Source organism: Gymnoscopelus microlampas, assembly GCF_963454915.1.
Source record: "Gymnoscopelus microlampas genome assembly, chromosome: 16".
Taxonomy (NCBI): domain Eukaryota; kingdom Metazoa; phylum Chordata; class Actinopteri; order Myctophiformes; family Myctophidae; genus Gymnoscopelus; species Gymnoscopelus microlampas.
The window spans coordinates 17539109-17559516 of NC_139953.1; the positions used below are offsets into that span (position 1 = coordinate 17539109).

The following is a 20408-nucleotide window of genomic DNA, read 5'->3' on the forward strand; positions in this document are numbered from 1 at the left end:
TAATGTATTTAGTGCTTCAAAACATGTTTTTCCCCAAACCTTTATTTGAAAAATATTCAGTTGGTGTGTTGCAGCTTCAGACTTTTTGGTGTTTTTGCAGAATTATTGTGCTGTTGTGTTGTGGCAGAAGAGAATTTAGAATTGTGTTTGTTTCCCAAGTAATTAAAAGTAGCTGTTCAGTTGATATTAATATTGCATATTGTATTAGTTATGTATCAGGTGATGATGGCGAGCAAACTGACACAGTGGTAGCCACCCCAAGAGACAACTAGAAGGGGAAGGAGGGGCACAACCTACTACGTAGACACACTGCAGTGTGACAGAGGAGCTAGCAACACTGGGTGATGCTGGAAAGGAGGGAGTGGAGGTTAGCAATCCAGGAGTCCAGAGTTGGTGTCGACTAGTCCGCACTCTCACATGACATTGTAAAGTTTTACTTAGGGAGGGATGCGTCAGCTTTTTAGATCTCATAACCCAGAATTACAGGCAGATTCCAAACTACCCATACTTAGTCATGAAAAAGTGGTATCAGTGCATCCCTAGGTTTAATGTGTCATTTTAACTAATATTATTAGGGGGCCTTGGAGCCAGGTATCGGGGGCCCAGGATTTGTAGCCGCATTCCTGTCTGCAGGTATACTTGTATCACTAATGAATGTTCTATTCTCTGCCGTTGTTTTTATGTATTTAACATTATTCCATTGTCATGCTGGTTACAAACGATTTTGCTATGGTCAAAACATATGATATTCAACCAAATTCCTTGTTAGTTACTTACAGGTTACCGAAGTTGGTGTTGTTATGGCTGTAGTGTTCTGTTTTGTTGTTGTTGTTGTTGTTGTTGGTGGTGGTGGTCTTGTCAACAACAGCGTTGTTTTTGATGGTGGTGTTGTTCTTGTTGTTGTTGGTGGCGGTGGTGTTGTTGCTGTTGTTTTTATGGTGGTGGTGGTGTTGGCTGTAGTATTTTGTTGTGTTGTAGCAGTAGTTGTTGGGTCTAGAAGGATACATATGCTATTATGGTACTGTGAACATAATGTTTTTAGTGCTTCAAAACATGTTTATCCCCAAACCTTTATTTGAAAAATATTCAGTTGGTGTGTTTCAACTTTATCAGACTTTTTGGTGTTTTTGGTGAATTATTGTGCTGTTGTGTTGTGGCAGAAGAGAATTTAGAATTGTGTTTGTTTTCCAGAAAAGTAACTGTTCAGTTGATATTAATATTGCACAGTGTATTAGTTATGTATCAGGTGATGATGGCGAGCAAACTGACACTGTGGGAGCCACCCCAAGGGACAACTAGGAGGGGAAGGAGGCGCACTACAGTCCCTACTACGTAGACACACTGCAGTGTGACAGAGGAGCTAGCAACACTGGAGAGCTCCGGACCCTGATGCTGGAAAGGAGGGAGTGGAGGGCAGCAATCCAGGAGTCCAGAGTTGGTGTCGACTAGTCCGCACTCTCACATGACATTGTAAAGTTTTACTTAGGGAGGGATGCGTCAGCTTTTTAGATCTCATAATCCAATCCAGAATTACGGGCAGATTCCAAAGTACTCATACTTGGTCATGAAAAAGTGGTATCAGTGCATCCCTAAGGTTTAATGCGTCATTTTAACTAATATTAAGAATTTGTTTGGAGCCAGGTATCGGGAGCCCAGGATTTGTAGCCGCATTCCTGTCTGCAGGTATACTTGTATCACTAATAAATGTTTTATTTTTTTCAAGCAACGATATTCTATCTTGTTTTTAGTTTTTTTTGCTGTTGTTTTTATTTATTTAACATTATTCCATTGTCATGCTGGTCACAAATGTTGTTGGTATGGTCAAAACATATAATATTCAACCAAATTCCTTGTTATATACTTACCGGTTACCGAAGTTGGTGTTGTTGTGACTGTAGTGTTCTGTTTTGTTGTTGTTGTTGGTGGTGTTGTCAACGGCGTTGTTTTTGATGGTGGTGTTGTTCTTATTGTTGTTGGTGGCAGTGGTGGTGTTGTTGTTGTTGCTGTTTTTATGGTGGTGGTGGTGTTGGCTGTAGTAATTTGTCTTGTTGTAGCAGTAGTTGTCGGGTCTAGAAGGATACATATGCTATTATTGTACTGTGAACGTTATGTATTTAGTGCTTCAAAACATGTTTTCCCCAAACCTTTATTTGAAAAATATTCAGTTGATGTGTTTCAACTTTATCAGACTTTTTGGTGTTTTTGGAGAATTATTGTGCTGTTGTGTTGTAGCAGAAGAGAATTTAGAATTGTGTTTGTTTTCCAGAAAAGTAACTGTTCAGTTGATATTAATATTGCACAGTGTATTAGTTATGTATCAGGTGATGATGGCGAGCAAACTGACACTGTGGGAACCACCCCAAGGGACAACTAGGAGGGGAAGGAGGCGCACAACCTACTACATAGACACACTGCAGTGTGACAGCGGAGCTAGCAACACTGGAGAGCTACGGAACCTGATGCTAGAAAGGAGGGAGTGGAGGGCAGCAATCCAGGAGTCCAGAGTTGGTGTCGACTAGTCCGCACTCTCACATGACATTTTAAAGTTTTACTTAGGGAGGGATGCGTCGGCTTTTTAGATCTCATAACCCAGAATTACAGGCAGATTCCAAACTGCTCATACTTAGGCATGAAAAAGTGGTATCAGTGCATCCCTAAGGTTTAATGTGTCATTTTAACTAATATTATTAGGGGGCCTTGGAGCCAGGTATCGGGGGCCCAGGATTTGTAGCCGCATTCCTGTCTGCAGGTACAGTATACTTGTATCACTAATGAATGTTCTATTCTTTGCAAACAACGATATTCTATCTTGTTTTTAGTTTTTTTGCCGTTGTTTTTATTTATTTAACATTATTCCATTGTCATGCTGGTCACAAATGTTTTTGGTATGGTCAAAACATATAATATTCAACCAAATTCCTTGTTAGTTACTTACAGGTTACCGAAGTTGGTGTTGTTATGGCTGTAGTGTTCTGTTTTGTTGTTGTTGTTGGTGGCGGTGTTGTCAACGGCGTTGTTTTTGATGGTGTTGTTGTTCTTGTTGTTTTTGGTGGCAGTGGTGGTGTTGTTGCTGTTGTTTTTATGGTGGTGGTGGTGTTGGCTGTAGTATTTTGTCGTGTTGTAGCAGTAGTTGTCGGGTCTAGAAGGATACATATGCTATTATTGTGCTGTGAACGTAATGTATTTAGTGCTTCAAAACATGTTTTTCCCCAAACCTTTATTTGAAAAATATTCAGTTAGTGTGTTTCAACTTTATCAGACTTTTTGGTGTTTTTGGAGAATTATTGTGCTGTGTTGTGGCAGAAGAGAATTTAGAATTGTGTTTGTTTTCCAGAAAAGTAGCTGTTCAGTTGATATTAATATTGCACAGTGTATTAGTTATGTATCAGGTGATGATGGCGAGCAAACTGACACAGTGGTAGCCACCCCAAGAGACAACTAGGAGGGGAAGGAGGCGCACTACCTACTACGTAGACACACTGCAGTGTGACAGAGGAGCTAGCAACACTGGAGAGCTCCGGAACCTGATGCTGGAAAGGAGGGAGTGGAGGGCAGCAATCCAGGAGTCCAGAGTTGGTGTCGACTAGTCCGCACTCTCACATGACATTGTAAAGTTTTACTTAGGGAGGGATGCGTCAGCTTTTTAGATCTCATAACCCAGAATTACAGGCAGATTCCAAACTACCCATACTTAGTCATGAAAAAGTGGTATCAGTGCATCCCTAAGGTTTAATGCGTCATTTTAACTAATACTAGAGCTTTGGAGCCAAGTATCGGGGATCCAGGATTTGTAGCTGCATTCCTGTCTGCAGGTATACTTGTATCACTAATGAATGTTCTATTCTTTGCAAACAACGATATTCTATCTTGTTTTTAGTTTTTTTGCTGTTGTTTTTATTTATTTAACATTATTCTATTGTCATGCTGGGTTACAAATGTTGTTGGTATGGTCAAAACATATAATATTCAACCAAATTCCTTGTTATTTACTTACAGGTTACCGAAGTTGGTGTTGTTATGACTGTAGTGTTCTGTTTTGTTGTTGTTGTTGTTGGTGGTGGTGTTGTCAACAGCGTTGTTTTTGATGGTGTTGTTGTTGTTGTCAGTGGTGGGGTTGTTGCTGTTGTTTTTATGGTGGTGGTGGTGGTGTTGGCTGTAGTATTTTGTTGTGTTGTAGCAGTAGTTGTTGGGTCTAGAAGGATACATATGCTATTATTGTACTGTGAACATAATGTATTTAGTGCTTCAAAACATGTTTATCCCCAAACCTTTATTTGAAAAATATTCAGTTGGTGTGTTTCAACTTTATCAGACTTTTTGGTGTTTTTGGTGAATTATTGTGCTGTTGTGTTGTGGCAGAAGAGAATTTAGAATTGTGTTTGTTTTCCAGAAAAGTAACTGTTCAGTTGATATTAATATTGCACAGTGTATTAGTTATGTATCAGGTGATGATGGCGAGCAAACTGACACAGTGGTAGCCACCCCAAGAGACAACTAGGAGGGGAAGGAGGCACACTACCTACTACGTAGACACACTGCAGTGTGACAGAGGAGCTAGCAACACTGGAGAGCTCCGGAACCTGATGCTGGAAAGGAGGGAGTGGAGGGCAGCACTCCACGAGTCCAGAGTTGGTGTCGACTAGTCCGCACTCTCACATGACATTGTAAAGTTTCACTTAGGGAGGGATGCGTCAGCTTTTTAGATCTCATAACCCAGAATTACAGGCAGATTCCAAACTACCCATACTTAGTCATGAAAAAGTGGTATCAGTGCATCCCTAGGTTTAATGTGTCATTTTAACTAATATTATTAGGGGGCCTTGGAGCCAGGTATCGGGGGCCCAGGATTTGTAGTCGCATTCCTGTCTGCAGGTATACTTGTATCACTAATGAATGTTCTATTCTCTGCCGTTGTTTTTATTTATTTAACATTATTCCATTGTCATGCTGGTTACAAATGATTTTGGTATGGTCAAAACATATGATATTCAACCAAATTCCTTGTTAGTTACTTACAGGTTACCGAAGTTGGTGTTGTTATGGCTGTAGTGTTCTGTTTTGTTGTTGTTGTTGTTGTTTGTGGTGGTGTTGTCAACAACAGCGTTGTTTTTGATGGTGGTGTTGTTCTTGTTGTTGTTAGTGGCGGTGGTGTTGTTGCTGTTGTTTTTATGGTGGTGGTGGTGTTGGCTGTAGTATTTTGTTGTGTTGTAGCAGTAGTTGTTGGGTTTAAAAGGATATATAAGCTATTATGGTACTGTGAACATAAGTTATATAGTGCTTGAAAACATGTTTTTCCCCAAACCTTTATTTGAAAAATATTCAGCTGGTGTGTTTCAACTTTATCAGACTTTTTGGTGTTTTTGGTGAATTGTGCTGTTGTGTTGTGGCAGAAGAGAATTTAGAATTGTGTTTGTTTTCCAGAAAAGTAACTGTTCAGTTGATATTAATATTGCACAGTGTATTAGTTATGTATCAGGTGATGCTGGCGAGCAAACTGACACTGTGGGAGCCACCCCAAGGGACAACTAGGAGGGGAAGGAGGCGCACTACAGTCCCTACTACGTAGACACACTGCAGTGTGACGGAGGAGCTAGCAACACTGGAGAGCTCCGGACCCTGATGCTAGAAAGGAGGGAGTGGAGGGCAGCAATCCAGGAGTCCAGAGTTGGTGTCGACTAGTCCGCACTCTCACATGACATTGTAAAGTTTTACTTAGGGAGGGGTGCGTCAGCTTTTTAGATCTCATAATCCAATCCAGAATTACGGGCAGATTCCAAAGTACTCATACTTGGTCATGAAAAAGTGGTATCAGTGCATCCCTAATGCGTCATTTTAACTAATATTAGGGCTTTGGAGCCAGGTATCGGGGGCCCAGGATTTGCAGCCGCATTCCTGTCTGCAGGTATACTTGTATCACTAATAAATGTTCTATTCTTTTCAAGCAACGATATTCTATCTTGTTTTTAGTTTTTTTTGCTGTTGTTTTTATTTATTTAACATTATTCCATTGTCATGCTGGTCACAAATGTTGTTGTTATGGTCAAAACATATAATATTCAACCAAATTCCTTGTTATTTACTTACCGGTTACCGAAGTTGGTGTTGTTGTGACTGTAGTGTTCTGTTTGGTTGTTGTTGTTGTTGTTGGTGGTGTTGTCAACGGCGTTGTTTTTGATGGTGGTGTTGTTCTTATTGTTGTTGGTGGCAGTGGTGGTGTTGTTGCTGTTGTTTTTATGGTGGTGGTGGTGGTGGTGTTGGCTGTAGTATTTTGTCTTGTTGTAGCAGTAGTTGTCGGGTCTAGAAGGATACATATGCTATTATTGTACTGTGAACGTTATGTATTTAGTGCTTCAAAACATGTTTTCCCCAAACCTTTATTTGAAAAATATTCAGTTGATGTGTTTCAACTTTATCAGACTTTTTGGTGTTTTTGGAGAATTATTGTGCTGTTGTGTTGTGGCAGAAGAGAATTTAGAATTGTGTTTGTTTTCCAGAAAAGTAACTGTTCAGTTGATATTAATATTGCACAGTGTATTAGTTATGTATCAGGTGATGATGGCGAGCAAACTGACACTGTGGGAACCACCCCAAGGGACAACTAGGAGGGGAAGGAGGCGCACAACCTACTACGTAGACAAACTGCAGTGTGACAGAGGAGCTAGCAACACTGGAGAGCTCCGGAACCTGATGCTAGAAAGGAGGGAGTGGAGGGCAGCAATCCAGGAGTCCAGAGTTGGTGTCGACTAGTCCACACTCTCACATGACATTGTAAAGTTTTACTTAGGGAGGGATGCGTCTGCTTTTTAGATCTCATAACCCAGAATTACAGGCAGATTCCAAACTACTCATACTTGGTCATGAAAAAGTGGTATTAGTGCATCCCTAAGGTTTCATGCGTCATTTTAACTAATACTAGAGCTTTGGAGCCAAGTATCGGGGATCCAGGATTTGTAGCTGCATTCCTGTCTGCAGGTATACTTGTATCACTAATGAATGTTCTATTCTTTGCAAACAACGATATTCTATCTTGTTTTTAGCTTTTTTGCTGTTGTTTTTATTTATTTAACATTATTCTATTGTCATGCTGGGTTACAAATGTTGTTGGTATGGTCAAAACATATAATATTCAACCAAATTCTGTGTTATTTACTTACAGGTTACCGAAGTTGGTGTTGTTATGACTGTAGTGTTCTGTTTTGTTGTTGTTGTTGTTGTTGGTGGTGGTGTTGTCAACAGCGTTGTTTTTGATGGTGTTGTTGTTGTTGTCAGTGGTGGGGTTGTTGCTGTTGTTTTTATGGTGGTGGTGGTGGTGTTGGCTGTAGTATTTTGTTGTGTTGTAGCAGTAGTTGTTGGGTCTAGAAGGATACATATGCTATTATTGTACTGTGAACATAATGTATTTAGTGCTTCAAAACATGTTTATCCCCAAACCTTTATTTGAAAAATATTCAGTTGGTGTGTTTCAACTTTATCAGACTTTTTGGTGTTTTTGGTGAATTATTGTGCTGTTGTGTTGTGGCAGAAGAGAATTTAGAATTGTGTTTGTTTTCCAGAAAAGTAACTGTTCAGTTGATATTAATATTGCACAGTGTATTAGTTATGTATCAGGTGATGATGGCGAGCAAACTGACACAGTGGTAGCCACCCCAAGAGACAACTAGGAGGGGAAGGAGGCGCACTACCTACTACGTAGACACACTGCAGTGTGACAGAGGAGCTAGCAACACTGGAGAGCTCCGGAACCTGATGCTGGAAAGGAGGGAGTGGAGGGCAGCACTCCACGAGTCCAGAGTTGGTGTCGACTAGTCCGCACTCTCACATGACATTGTAAAGTTTTACTTAGGGAGGGATGCGTCAGCTTTTTAGATCTCATAACCCAGAATTACAGGCAGATTCCAAACTACCCATACTTAGTCATGAAAAAGTGGTATCAGTGCATCCCTAGGTTTAATGTGTCATTTTAACTAATATTATTAGGGGGCCTTGGAGCCAGGTATCGGGGCCCCAGGATTTGTAGTCGCATTCCTGTCTGCAGGTATACTTGTATCACTAATGAATGTTCTATTCTCTGCCGTTGTTTTTATTTATTTAACATTATTCCATTGTCATGCTGGTTACAAATGATTTTGGTATGGTCAAAACATATGATATTCAACCAAATTCCTTGTTAGTTACTTACAGGTTACCGAAGTTGGTGTTGTTATGGCTGTAGTGTTCTGTTTTGTTGTTGTTGTTGTTGTTTGTGGTGGTGTTGTCAACAACAGCGTTGTTTTTGATGGTGGTGTTGTTCTTGTTGTTGTTGGTGGCGGTGGTGTTGTTGCTGTTGTTTTTATGGTGGTGGTGGTGTTGGCTGTAGTATTTTGTTGTGTTGTAGCAGTAGTTGTTGGGTTTAAAAGGATACATAAGCTATTATGGTACTGTGAACATAAGTTATATAGTGCTTGAAAACATGTTTTTCCCCAAACCTTTATTTGAAAAATATTCAGCTGGTGTGTTTCAACTTTATCAGACTTTTTGGTGTTTTTGGTGAATTGTGCTGTTGTGTTGTGGCAGAAGAGAATTTAGAATTGTGTTTGTTTTCCAGAAAAGTAACTGTTCAGTTGATATTAATATTGCACAGTGTATTAGTTATGTATCAGGTGATGCTGGCGAGCAAACTGACACTGTGGGAGCCACCCCAAGGGACAACTAGGAGGGGAAGGAGGCGCACTACAGTCCCTACTACGTAGACACACTGCAGTGTGACGGAGGAGTTAGCAACACTGGAGAGCTCCGGACCCTGATGCTAGAAAGGAGGGAGTGGAGGGCAGCAATCCAGGAGTCCAGAGTTGGTGTCGACTAGTCCGCACTCTCACATGACATTGTAAAGTTTTACTTAGGGAGGGGTGCGTCAGCTTTTTAGATCTCATAATCCAATCCAGAATTACGGGCAGATTCCAAAGTACTCATACTTGGTCATGAAAAAGTGGTATCAGTGCATCCCTAATGCGTCATTTTAACTAATATTAGGGCTTTGGAGACAGGTATCGGGGGCCCAGGATTTGCAGCCGCATTCCTGTCTGCAGGTATACTTGTATCACTAATAAATGTTCTATTCTTTTCAAGCAACGATATTCTATCTTGTTTTTAGTTTTTTTTTGCTGTTGTTTTTATTTATTTAACATTATTCCATTGTCATGCTGGTCACAAATGTTGTTGGTATGGTCAAAACATATAATATTCAACCAAATTCCTTGTTATTTACTTACCGGTTACCGAAGTTGGTGTTGTTGTGACTGTAGTGTTCTGTTTGGTTGTTGTTGTTGTTGTTGGTGGTGTTGTCAACGGCGTTGTTTTTGATGGTGGTGTTGTTCTTATTGTTGTTGGTGGCAGTGGTGGTGTTGTTGCTGTTGTTTTTATGGTGGTGGTGGTGGTGGTGGTGTTGGCTGTAGTATTTTGTCTTGTAGTAGCAGTAGTTGTCGGGTCTAGAAGGATACATATGATATTATTGTACTGTGAACGTTATGTATTTAGTGCTTCAAAACATGTTTTCCCCAAACCTTTATTTGAAAAATATTCAGTTGATGTGTTTCAACTTTATCAGACTTTTTGGTGTTTTTGGAGAATTATTGTGCTGTTGTGTTGTGGCAGAAGAGAATTTAGAATTGTGTTTGTTTTCCAGAAAAGTAACTGTTCAGTTGATATTAATATTGCACAGTGTATTAGTTATGTATCAGGTGATGATGGCGAGCAAACTGACACTGTGGGAACCACCCCAAGGGACAACTAGGAGGGGAAGGAGGCGCACAACCTACTACGTAGACAAACTGCAGTGTGACAGAGGAGCTAGCAACACTGGAGAGCTCCGGAACCTGATGCTAGAAAGGAGGGAGTGGAGGGCAGCAATCCAGGAGTCCAGAGTTGGTGTCGACTAGTCCACACTCTCACATGACATTGTAAAGTTTTACTTAGGGAGGGATGCGTCTGCTTTTTAGATCTCATAACCCAGAATTACAGGCAGATTCCAAACTACTCATACTTGGTCATGAAAAAGTGGTATCAGTGCATCCCTAAGGTTTCATGCGTCATTTTAACTAATACTAGAGCTTTGGAGCCAAGTATCGGGGATCCAGGATTTGTAGCTGCATTCCTGTCTGCAGGTATACTTGTATCACTAATGAATGTTCTATTCTTTGCAAACAACGATATTCTATCTTGTTTTTAGTTTTTTTGCTGTTGTTTTTATTTATTTAACATTATTCTATTGTCATGCTGGGTTACAAATGTTGTTGGTATGGTCAAAACATATAATATTCAACCAAATTCCGTGTTATTTACTTACAGGTTACCGAAGTTGGTGTTGTTATGACTGTAGTGTTCTGTTTTGTTGTTGTTGTTGTTGTTGGTGGTGGTGGTGTTGTCAACAGCGTTGTTTTTGATGGTGTTGTTGTTGTTGTCAGTGGTGGGGTTGTTGCTGTTGTTTTTATGGTGGTGGTGGTGGTGTTGGCTGTAGTATTTTGTTGTGTTGTAGCAGTAGTTGTTGGGTCTAGAAGGATACATATGCTATTATTGTACTGTGAACATAATGTATTTAGTGCTTCAAAACATGTTTATCCCCAAACCTTTATTTGAAAAATATTCAGTTGGTGTGTTTCAACTTTATCAGACTTTTTGGTGTTTTTGGTGAATTATTGTGCTGTTGTGTTGTGGCAGAAGAGAATTTAGAATTGTGTTTGTTTTCCAGAAAAGTAACTGTTCAGTTGATATTAATATTGCACAGTGTATTAGTTATGTATCAGGTGATGATGGCGAGCAAACTGACACAGTGGTAGCCACCCCAAGAGACAACTAGGAGGGGAAGGAGGCGCACTACCTACTACGTAGACACACTGCAGTGTGACAGAGGAGCTAGCAACACTGGAGAGCTCCGGAACCTGATGCTGGAAAGGAGGGAGTGGAGGGCAGCACTCCACGAGTCCAGAGTTGGTGTCGACTAGTCCGCACTCTCACATGACATTGTAAAGTTTTACTTAGGGAGGGATGCGTCAGCTTTTTAGATCTCATAACCCAGAATTACAGGCAGATTCCAAACTACCCATACTTAGTCATGAAAAAGTGGTATCAGTGCATCCCTAGGTTTAATGTGTCATTTTAACTAATATTATTAGGGGGCCTTGGAGCCAGGTATCGGGGCCCCAGGATTTGTAGTCGCATTCCTGTCTGCAGGTATACTTGTATCACTAATGAATGTTCTATTCTCTGCCGTTGTTTTTATTTATTTAACATTATTCCATTGTCATGCTGGTTACAAATGATTTTGGTATGGTCAAAACATATGATATTCAACCAAATTCCTTGTTAGTTACTTACAGGTTACCGAAGTTGGTGTTGTTATGGCTGTAGTGTTCTGTTTTGTTGTTGTTGTTGTTGTTTGTGGTGGTGTTGTCAACAACAGCGTTGTTTTTGATGGTGGTGTTGTTCTTGTTGTTGTTGGTGGCGGTGGTGTTGTTGCTGTTGTTTTTATGGTGGTGGTGGTGTTGGCTGTAGTATTTTGTTGTGTTGTAGCAGTAGTTGTTGGGTTTAAAAGGATACATAAGCTATTATGGTACTGTGAACATACAGTAAGTTATATAGTGCTTGAAAACATGTTTTTCCCCAAACCTTTATTTGAAAAATATTCAGCTGGTGTGTTTCAACTTTATCAGACTTTTTGGTGTTTTTGGTGAATTGTGCTGTTGTGTTGTGGCAGAAGAGAATTTAGAATTGTGTTTGTTTTCCAGAAAAGTAACTGTTCAGTTGATATTAATATTGCACAGTGTATTAGTTATGTATCAGGTGATGCTGGCGAGCAAACTGACACTGTGGGAGCCACCCCAAGGGACAACTAGGAGGGGAAGGAGGCGCACTACAGTCCCTACTACGTAGACACACTGCAGTGTGACGGAGGAGTTAGCAACACTGGAGAGCTCCGGACCCTGATGCTAGAAACGAGGGAGTGGAGGGCAGCAATCCAGGAGTCCAGAGTTGGTGTCGACTAGTCCGCACTCTCACATGACATTGTAAAGTTTTACTTAGGGAGGGGTGCGTCAGCTTTTTAGATCTCATAATCCAATCCAGAATTACGGGCAGATTCCAAAGTACTCATACTTGGTCATGAAAAAGTGGTATCAGTGCATCCCTAATGCGTCATTTTAACTAATATTAGGGCTTTGGAGCCAGGTATCGGGGGCCCAGGATTTGCAGCCGCATTCCTGTCTGCAGGTATACTTGTATCACTAATAAATGTTCTATTCTTTTCAAGCAACGATATTCTATCTTGTTTTTAGTTTTTTTTTGCTGTTGTTTTTATTTATTTAACATTATTCCATTGTCATGCTGGTCACAAATGTTGTTGGTATGGTCAAAACATATAATATTCAACCAAATTCCTTGTTATTTACTTACCGGTTACCGAAGTTGGTGTTGTTGTGACTGTAGTGTTCTGTTTGGTTGTTGTTGTTGTTGGTGGTGTTGTCAACGGCGTTGTTTTTGATGGTGGTGTTGTTCTTATTGTTGTTGGTGGCAGTGGTGGTGTTGTTGCTGTTGTTTTTATGGTGGTGGTGGTGGTGGTGTTGGCTGTAGTATTTTGTCTTGTTGTAGCAGTAGTTGTCGGGTCTAGAAGGATACATATGCTATTATTGTACTGTGAACGTTATGTATTTAGTGCTTCAAAACATGTTTTCCCCAAACCTTTATTTGAAAAATATTCAGTTGATGTGTTTCAACTTTATCAGACTTTTTGGTGTTTTTGGAGAATTATTGTGCTGTTGTGTTGTGGCAGAAGAGAATTTAGAATTGTGTTTGTTTTCCAGAAAAGTAACTGTTCAGTTGATATTAATATTGCACAGTGTATTAGTTATGTATCAGGTGATGATGGCGAGCAAACTGACACTGTGGGAACCACCCCAAGGGACAACTAGGAGGGGAAGGAGGCGCAAAACCTACTACGTAGACAAACTGCAGTGTGACAGAGGAGCTATTAACACTGGAGAGCTCCGGAACCTGATGCTAGAAAGGAGGGAGTGGAGGGCAGCAATCTAGGAGTCCAGAGTTGGTGTCGACTAGTCCACACTCTCACATGACATTGTAAAGTTTTACTTAGGGAGGGATGCGTCTGCTTTTTAGATCTCATAACCCAGAATTACAGGCAGATTCCAAACTACTCATACTTGGTCATGAAAAAGTGGTATCAGTGCATCCCTAAGGTTTCATGCGTCATTTTAACTAATACTAGAGCTTTGGAGCCAAGTATCGGGGATCCAGGATTTGTAGCTGCATTCCTGTCTGCAGGTATACTTGTATCACTAATGAATGTTCTATTCTTTGCAAACAACGATATTCTATCTTGTTTTTAGTTTTTTTGCTGTTGTTTTTATTTATTTAACATTATTCCATTGTCATGCTGGGTTACAAATGTTGTTGGTACTGTATGGTCAAAACATATAATATTCAACCAAATTCCTTGTTATTTACTTACAGGTTACCGAAGTTGGTGTTGTTATGACTGCAGTGTTCTGTTTTGTTGTTGTTGTTGTTGGTGGTGGTGTTGTCAACAGCGTTGTTTTTGATGGTGTTGTTGTTGTTGTCAGTGGTGGGGTTGTTGCTGTTGTTTTTATGGTGGTGGTGGTGGTGTTGGCTGTAGTATTTTGTTGTGTTGTAGCAGTAGTTGTTGGGTCTAGAAGGATACATATGCTATTATTGTACTGTGAACATAATGTATTTAGTGCTTCAAAACATGTTTATCCCCAAACCTTTATTTGAAAAATATTCAGTTGGTGTGTTTCAACTTTATCAGACTTTTTGGTGTTTTTGGTGAATTATTGTGCTGTTGTGTTGTGGCAGAAGAGAATTTAGAATTGTGTTTGTTTTCCAGAAAAGTAACTGTTCAGTTGATATTAATATTGCACAGTGTATTAGTTATGTATCAGGTGATGATGGCGAGCAAACTGACACAGTGGTAGCCACCCCAAGAGACAACTAGGAGGGGAAGGAGGCGCACTACCTACTACGTAGACACACTGCAGTGTGACAGAGGAGCTAGCAACACTGGAGAGCTCCGGAACCTGATGCTGGAAAGGAGGGAGTGGAGGGCAGCACTCCACGAGTCCAGAGTTGGTGTCGACTAGTCCGCACTCTCACATGACATTGTAAAGTTTTACTTAGGGAGGGATGCGTCAGCTTTTTAGATCTCATAACCCAGAATTACAGGCAGATTCCAAACTACCCATACTTAGTCATGAAAAAGTGGTATCAGTGCATCCCTAGGTTTAATGTGTCATTTTAACTAATATTATTAGGGGGCCTTGGAGCCAGGTATCGGGGGCCCAGGATTTGTAGTCGCATTCCTGTCTGCAGGTATACTTGTATCACTAATGAATGTTATATTCTCTGCCGTTGTTTTTATTTATTTAACATTATTCCATTGTCATGCTGGTTACAAATGATTTTGGTATGGTCAAAACATATGATATTCAACCAAATTCCTTGTTAGTTACTTACAGGTTACCGAAGTTGGTGTTGTTATGGCTGTAGTGTTCTGTTTTGTTGTTGTTGTTTGTGGTGGTGTTGTCAACAACAGCGTTGTTTTTGATGGTGGTGTTGTTCTTGTTGTTGTTGGTGGCGGTGGTGTTGCTGTTGTTTTTATCGTGGTGGTGGTGTTGGCTGTAGTATTTTGTTGTGTTGTAGCAGTAGTTGTTGGGTCTAGAAGGATACATAAGCTATTATGGTACTGTGAACATAAGTTATTTAGTGCTTGAAAACATGTTTTTCCCCAAACCTTTATTTGAAAAATATTCAGCTGGTGTGTTTCAACTTTATCAGACTTTTTGGTGTTTTTCGTGAATTATTGTGCTGTTGTGTTGTGGCAGAAGAGAATTTAGAATTGTGTTTGTTTTCCAGAAAAGTAACTGTTCAGTTGATATTAATATTGCACAGTGTATTAGTTATGTATCAGGTGATGCTGGCGAGCAAACTGACACTGTGGGAGCCACCCCAAGGGACAACTAGGAGGGGAAGGAGGCGCACTACAGTCCCTACTAGACACACTGCAGTGTGACAGAGGAGCTAGCAACACTGGAGAGCTCCGGACCCTGATGCTGGAAAGGAGGGAGTGGAGGGCAGCAATCCAGGAGTCCAGAGTTGGTGTCGACTAGTCCGCACTCTCACATGACATTGTAAAGTTTTACTTAGGGAGGGATGCGTCAGCTTTTTAGATCTCATAATCCAATCCAGAATTACGGGCAGATTCCAAAGTACTCATACTTGGTCATGAAAAAGTGGTATCAGTGCATCCCTAAGGTTTAATGCGTCATTTTAACTAATACTAGAGCTTTGGAGCCAGGTATCGGGGGCCCAGGATTTGTAGCCGCATTTCTGTCTGCAGGTATACTTGTATAACTAATAAATGTTCTATTCTTTTCAAGCAACGATATTCTATCTTGTTTTTAGTTTTTTTGCTGTTGTTTTTATTTATTTAACATTATTCCATTGTCATGCTGGTCACAAATGTTGTTGGTATGGTCAAAACATATAATATTCAACCAAATTCCTTGTTATTTACTTACCGGTTACCGAAGTTGGTGTTGTCATGACTGTAGTGTTTTGTTTTGTTGCTGTTGGTGGTGGTGTTGTCAACGGCGTTGGTTTTGATGGTGGTGTTGTTCTTGTTGTTGTTGGTGGCAGTGGTGGTGGTGTTGTTGCTGTTGTTTTTATGGTGGTGGTGGTGGTGTTGGCTGTAGTATTTTGTCTTGTTGTAGCAGTAGTTGTCGGGTCTAGAAGGATACATATGCTATTATTGTACTGTGAACGTAATGTATTTAGTGCTTCAAAACATGTTTTCCCCAAACCTTTATTTGAAAAATATTCAGTTGGTGTGTTTCAACTTCAGACTTTTTGGTGTTTTTGGAGAATTATTGTGCTGTTGTGTTGTGGTAGAAGAGAATTTAGAATTTTGTTTGTTTTCCAGAAAAGTTTAAATATATATACATGGGTTTGACATGATTTTGAAATATTTGCAGGTTGCAATACGTAACTTATATGAACATATATACATGATGACCGAATTGTTTTTGAAGCCACCTCAACATCATATTTGTATTCACAGCTGATCTAAAGTTAGTTATAAAAAAGGTCTATTCACTTCAAGTCTATGATCTGTGGCCGGATAGTATGTCAATTTGACATCTTTGTTTTAATACAATTTGATTCATAATAATCAGCTATAGCTTGCTATTTATGGATTATTTAGCTACCCAGGTTGGACGAGTATTCTGGAACCTTAATAAGCTCACACTGCCATTTTCTGTGAATTGCGGGGGATGTGTACAGTGCAGTGGATCTCAAAGTGGGGACTGGGAACCCCCAGGGGTCCTTGAGGGGCTCCCAGGGGATCTCTAGTGTCTCTCAGCGTGTGAGTGGCACAGCTTCAGTGCGGCAAGACGTGTGGTAAACTATTGAGGGCTGATGGTAGGTGTGGCGCTCCAGCACAGCAATCCATCTCCCAGGGGTCTAACGCATTGTTACAGGGATAGACTACCATGTTCCCGACTGATACTGACAATAAGCCTCTCTGATCTATTTACTTACTTACCAGCCAAATGAGTTAATACCGCATCAAAATCAGTTTAACCATCTAAATCAGATCTCTGCACCGGAAAAATGTCTGCGTACAGAATCCCCGTCCGGAGCATAACACGTAGAGCGATGGACCAAATGGTCCCAGATTTGGGGTGTGAGCTTCAGATGACCTCTAGATAGAAGGGTGCCAAACGGAAATTGGGAAGGGCTTACGGATCCGGAGAATGAAAAAAACATTTCTGATTCCTGAGGTTTGAGGCCGAGGCATCGGTTCTAGGCTTAGACCAAATGGTCCCAAATTTGGTGTGAGCTTCAGATGACCCTTGATGGAACGTGCCAAACAGGATAAAAAAAAACTGGTCTGAGGCGGAGGCATCGGTTTTAGGCTTCTCTGGTAGGTCTATCAGACTCCTTGAGTGATGATAAGCAGGGCTTCGTGAGACGTTTATGCCAGGCTTTGCGTGCCGAGAACAAAAGGGACAAAGGAGGGAAGAGGCTCAATTTAAAGCCGTCCTAGTAACCATAAACAAACCCGATACGCCCATATATAGGCATATATGGAGATCCGGTTGTTTCACGGAAATTGCACGCTGCGTTCATGATTTGAGGCATTTTGTAAAAAAAACTCTCCTGCAAACTTTGGAAGCCAATGTTAGCCAATTAGGATGGAATATGAAATATCGGACACATCTGTCTTGATCACATGACTATAGAGATAGCCTACTGTGTACCGATTTGTGTGATTTTTGGACCCAAAATGTTTTCTAGCAAGAGAATTCCACTGAGTCTGACAATGTTTAAAAATATTTCTGATAATTAATGTACTGTATGTCTTAACTTTTAAAAAATCTTATTAAAAATGCAATCACTCTATCCACTGTAAACAAAACTTAAAGTAATTTGATTCATATAATCAGTAAGATTAGCTAAACAGTTATTGCCTTGCTAAAACATTTCTAAAAAGTTGTATCTACTTGAAAACATTTTTTAGCTTCATGTCTAAACACTTAGTGGTTAATAATGTTGTTGGTGTTGAGATAATTGTTGTTTAGTTGTGTTGTAGCAGGAAATGTTGAATCTAGAAAATGTATTAAGTATTTATTATTAAATCAAACACAACTTCAAGTTATAATGATTAAACATTAATTCAAATATATTACTGGTGGTTACAGCACTTGTTGGAGTTGTTACAATTGTAGTGTTCTGTCCAACAGTTGTTGAATCTGTAATGTCACCGTATGTTATAGACCTTTTCACACATGACAACCTAAACATTCTAAATGGGTCCAAGTTTATTTCCTGTTGCAGTGTTAATGAATATCAGTAGCTGATAGCACATCAATTTGGGGCCAAGCTGTTTTCTAGCAACGCAATACCACTGACACGGAAGGAAGTATATCCTTGTAAATATATCTTATAGACAAGTTATTATTTTTAAATACTTACTTGTTGTGACAGTTGGTGGAGTTGCTACAATTGTAGTGTTATGTCCAATAGTTGTTGAATCTGTAATGTCAGTGTATGTTATACATCTTTTTCCACAAACTTTCTAAATGGGTCCAATTTTATTTACTCTTGCAGTGTTTGTGAATATCAGTAGCTGACAGCACATAAACTTGGACCCAAAATGTATTCTAGCAACGTAATTCCACTGAGTCTGACTAGGTTTAAAAACATTTCTGATAATTAATTTATATATATATATATATATATTTTTTTTATCCCACGATTTTGTAACTCTATTTTTAACACCCAGTGCCAATTGTCTATGTAATCCTGGGCACTACCTTCCCTCTGCCTGCCAACCTAGGGAGGCCAGGGCCGAGCTCATGCCTCCTTCAATGCATGAGAGCCAACTGACCTTCTTGTCACCTGACAGGGGGGAGTTTCCCTGGTTGGACGTAGCATGTGGAAGGAACGCGTTATTCCAACCAGTTCCCTTCCCCTCCATCAGGCGCCCCGGCTGGCCAGGGGGAGGCAATATAGTGACCAGGATTACTGCATGTTTTTGTGAGGGTACCTACCCTAGGAGACACGGGGAGAACATGCAAACTCCACACAGAAAGGCCCTTTCGCCAACCCCACCTAGGGTATGGGCGCTGATGACGCGGAGGAGAGAACACGCCCCCAGCGCCCACAGCGTCCCCTGTGGGAATCGAACCCAGGACCTTCTAGCTGTGAGGTGACAGCGCTACCGACTGCGCCACCGTGCCCCCCAATTCATTTATATCTTAACTTTAAAAAATTGTACTAAAAGTGAAATCATTTTGTTGTTAGATACTTACAGGTTACTATAGATGTAATTGGGATGGCTGTAGTGTTCTGCTGTGTTGTAGCAGCAGTTGTTGAGTCTATAAAGATAAAATCATAATTAATTCATTCCTGATGGCAGGAAAAAAAACATTCAGACCAATTTCATTAATTTAAAACACATGTTATATAATAACTTACTAGTTACTAAAGTTGTTGGTGTTGGTAGGACGGTAGTGTTCTGTTCAAGAGTTGTTAAATCTGTAATGATACATTTTAAATAAACATTTATAATGATCACTGATCAATACTAATCTCTGGATTGATGATGACATAATTATTTTTGAAGCCACCACAACATAATGTGTATTCCCAACTGATCTAAAAAATATTTGTAAACAAGCTCTGTCCACTGTAAACAAAACTAAACATTAAACAGAACTTCAAGTTATAATGATTAAGCATACATTCAAATACTTACTGGTGGTTACAGCACTTGTTGGAGTTCTTACAATTGTAGTGTTCTGTCCAATAGTTGTTGAATCTGTAATGTCAGCGTATGTTATAGACCTTTTCACACATGACAATCTAAACATTCTAAATTGATTCAAGTTTATTTCCTGTTGCAGTGTTTGTGGATATCAGTAGCTGACAGCACATCAATTTGGGGCCAAGCTGTTTTCTAGCAACGCAATAACACTGACAAGGAAGTAAGTATTTGCTATGAAATTAAACAAAACTCCAAGTTATCAAGATTATAGTGAAATTGTAAATATATCTTATAGACCAGTTATTCTTTTAAATACTTACTTGTTATGACTGTTGGTGGAGTTGTTAAAATTGTAGTGTTTTGTCCAATAGTTGTTGAATCTGTAATGTCAGTGTATGTTATAGATCTTTTCACACTTGACAACATAAACATTATAAATGGGTCCAAGTTTTATTTACTCTTGCAGTGTTTGTGAATAATCAGTAGCTGACAGCACATACACTTGGACCCACAATGTTTTCTAGCAACGTAATTCCACTGAGTCTGACAAGGTTTAAAAACATTTCTGGTAATTAATTTATATCTTAACTTAAAAAAATCTTATTAAAAATGCAATCATGTTGTTGTTAGATACTTACTGGTTACTAAAGATGTAATTGGGATGGCTGTAGTGTTCTGCTGTGTTGTAGCAGCAGTTGTTGAGCCTAACAAGATAAAATCATAATTAAACTAGAAAAAGTGCTCCTCGGAGCACAGGTCTCCGCCAGGTCAGGTACGTTATTCTGGCCTCCTGGTGGCACTATAATAGGCCAATGTGAAAAGGGTGCCATTTATTCTTAAGTCTTTCACGGCAATCAGACACAGCATTCATGATTTGAGGCATTTTGTTCCAAAAATGTGTTTTGCTAAATTAGACCTGCTGGTGGCGCTATAATAGGCCAATGTGAAAAGGGTGGCATTTCTTCCTCGGCCTAGTGGGAATGTGCGTGTGAAATTTCACGGAAATCGCAAGCTGCGTTCATGGTTTGAGGCAGTTTGTTCAAAACGGACCAATCCTGCAAACTTTGGATGGCAA

The 20408-nt window shown here is 40.0% G+C and overlaps 1 protein-coding gene across 1 annotated transcript in view; it reads right to left on the reverse strand.

The window, feature by feature from the left end:
- Window positions 1–20408, reverse strand: part of LOC311063663 (uncharacterized protein) — a 91989-nt gene that overhangs the window by 22629 nt on the left and 48952 nt on the right. The window contains exons 71-87 of the mRNA XM_084083193.1: window positions 19972–20037; window positions 19654–19713; window positions 19325–19387; window positions 19045–19104; window positions 18879–18944; window positions 18040–18099; window positions 15582–15788; window positions 14518–14718; window positions 13496–13693; window positions 12424–12633; window positions 9249–9464; window positions 7155–7355; window positions 6085–6297; window positions 3995–4192; window positions 2936–3139; window positions 1866–2069; window positions 778–993 (exon numbers count right to left, since the gene is read on the reverse strand). Of these exons, the coding sequence (XP_083939319.1) occupies window positions 778–993; window positions 1866–2069; window positions 2936–3139; window positions 3995–4192; window positions 6085–6297; window positions 7155–7355; window positions 9249–9464; window positions 12424–12633; window positions 13496–13693; window positions 14518–14718; window positions 15582–15788; window positions 18040–18099; window positions 18879–18944; window positions 19045–19104; window positions 19325–19387; window positions 19654–19713; window positions 19972–20037 (2643 nt within the window). The remainder of the gene's footprint in view (window positions 1–777; window positions 994–1865; window positions 2070–2935; window positions 3140–3994; window positions 4193–6084; window positions 6298–7154; window positions 7356–9248; window positions 9465–12423; window positions 12634–13495; window positions 13694–14517; window positions 14719–15581; window positions 15789–18039; window positions 18100–18878; window positions 18945–19044; window positions 19105–19324; window positions 19388–19653; window positions 19714–19971; window positions 20038–20408) is intronic.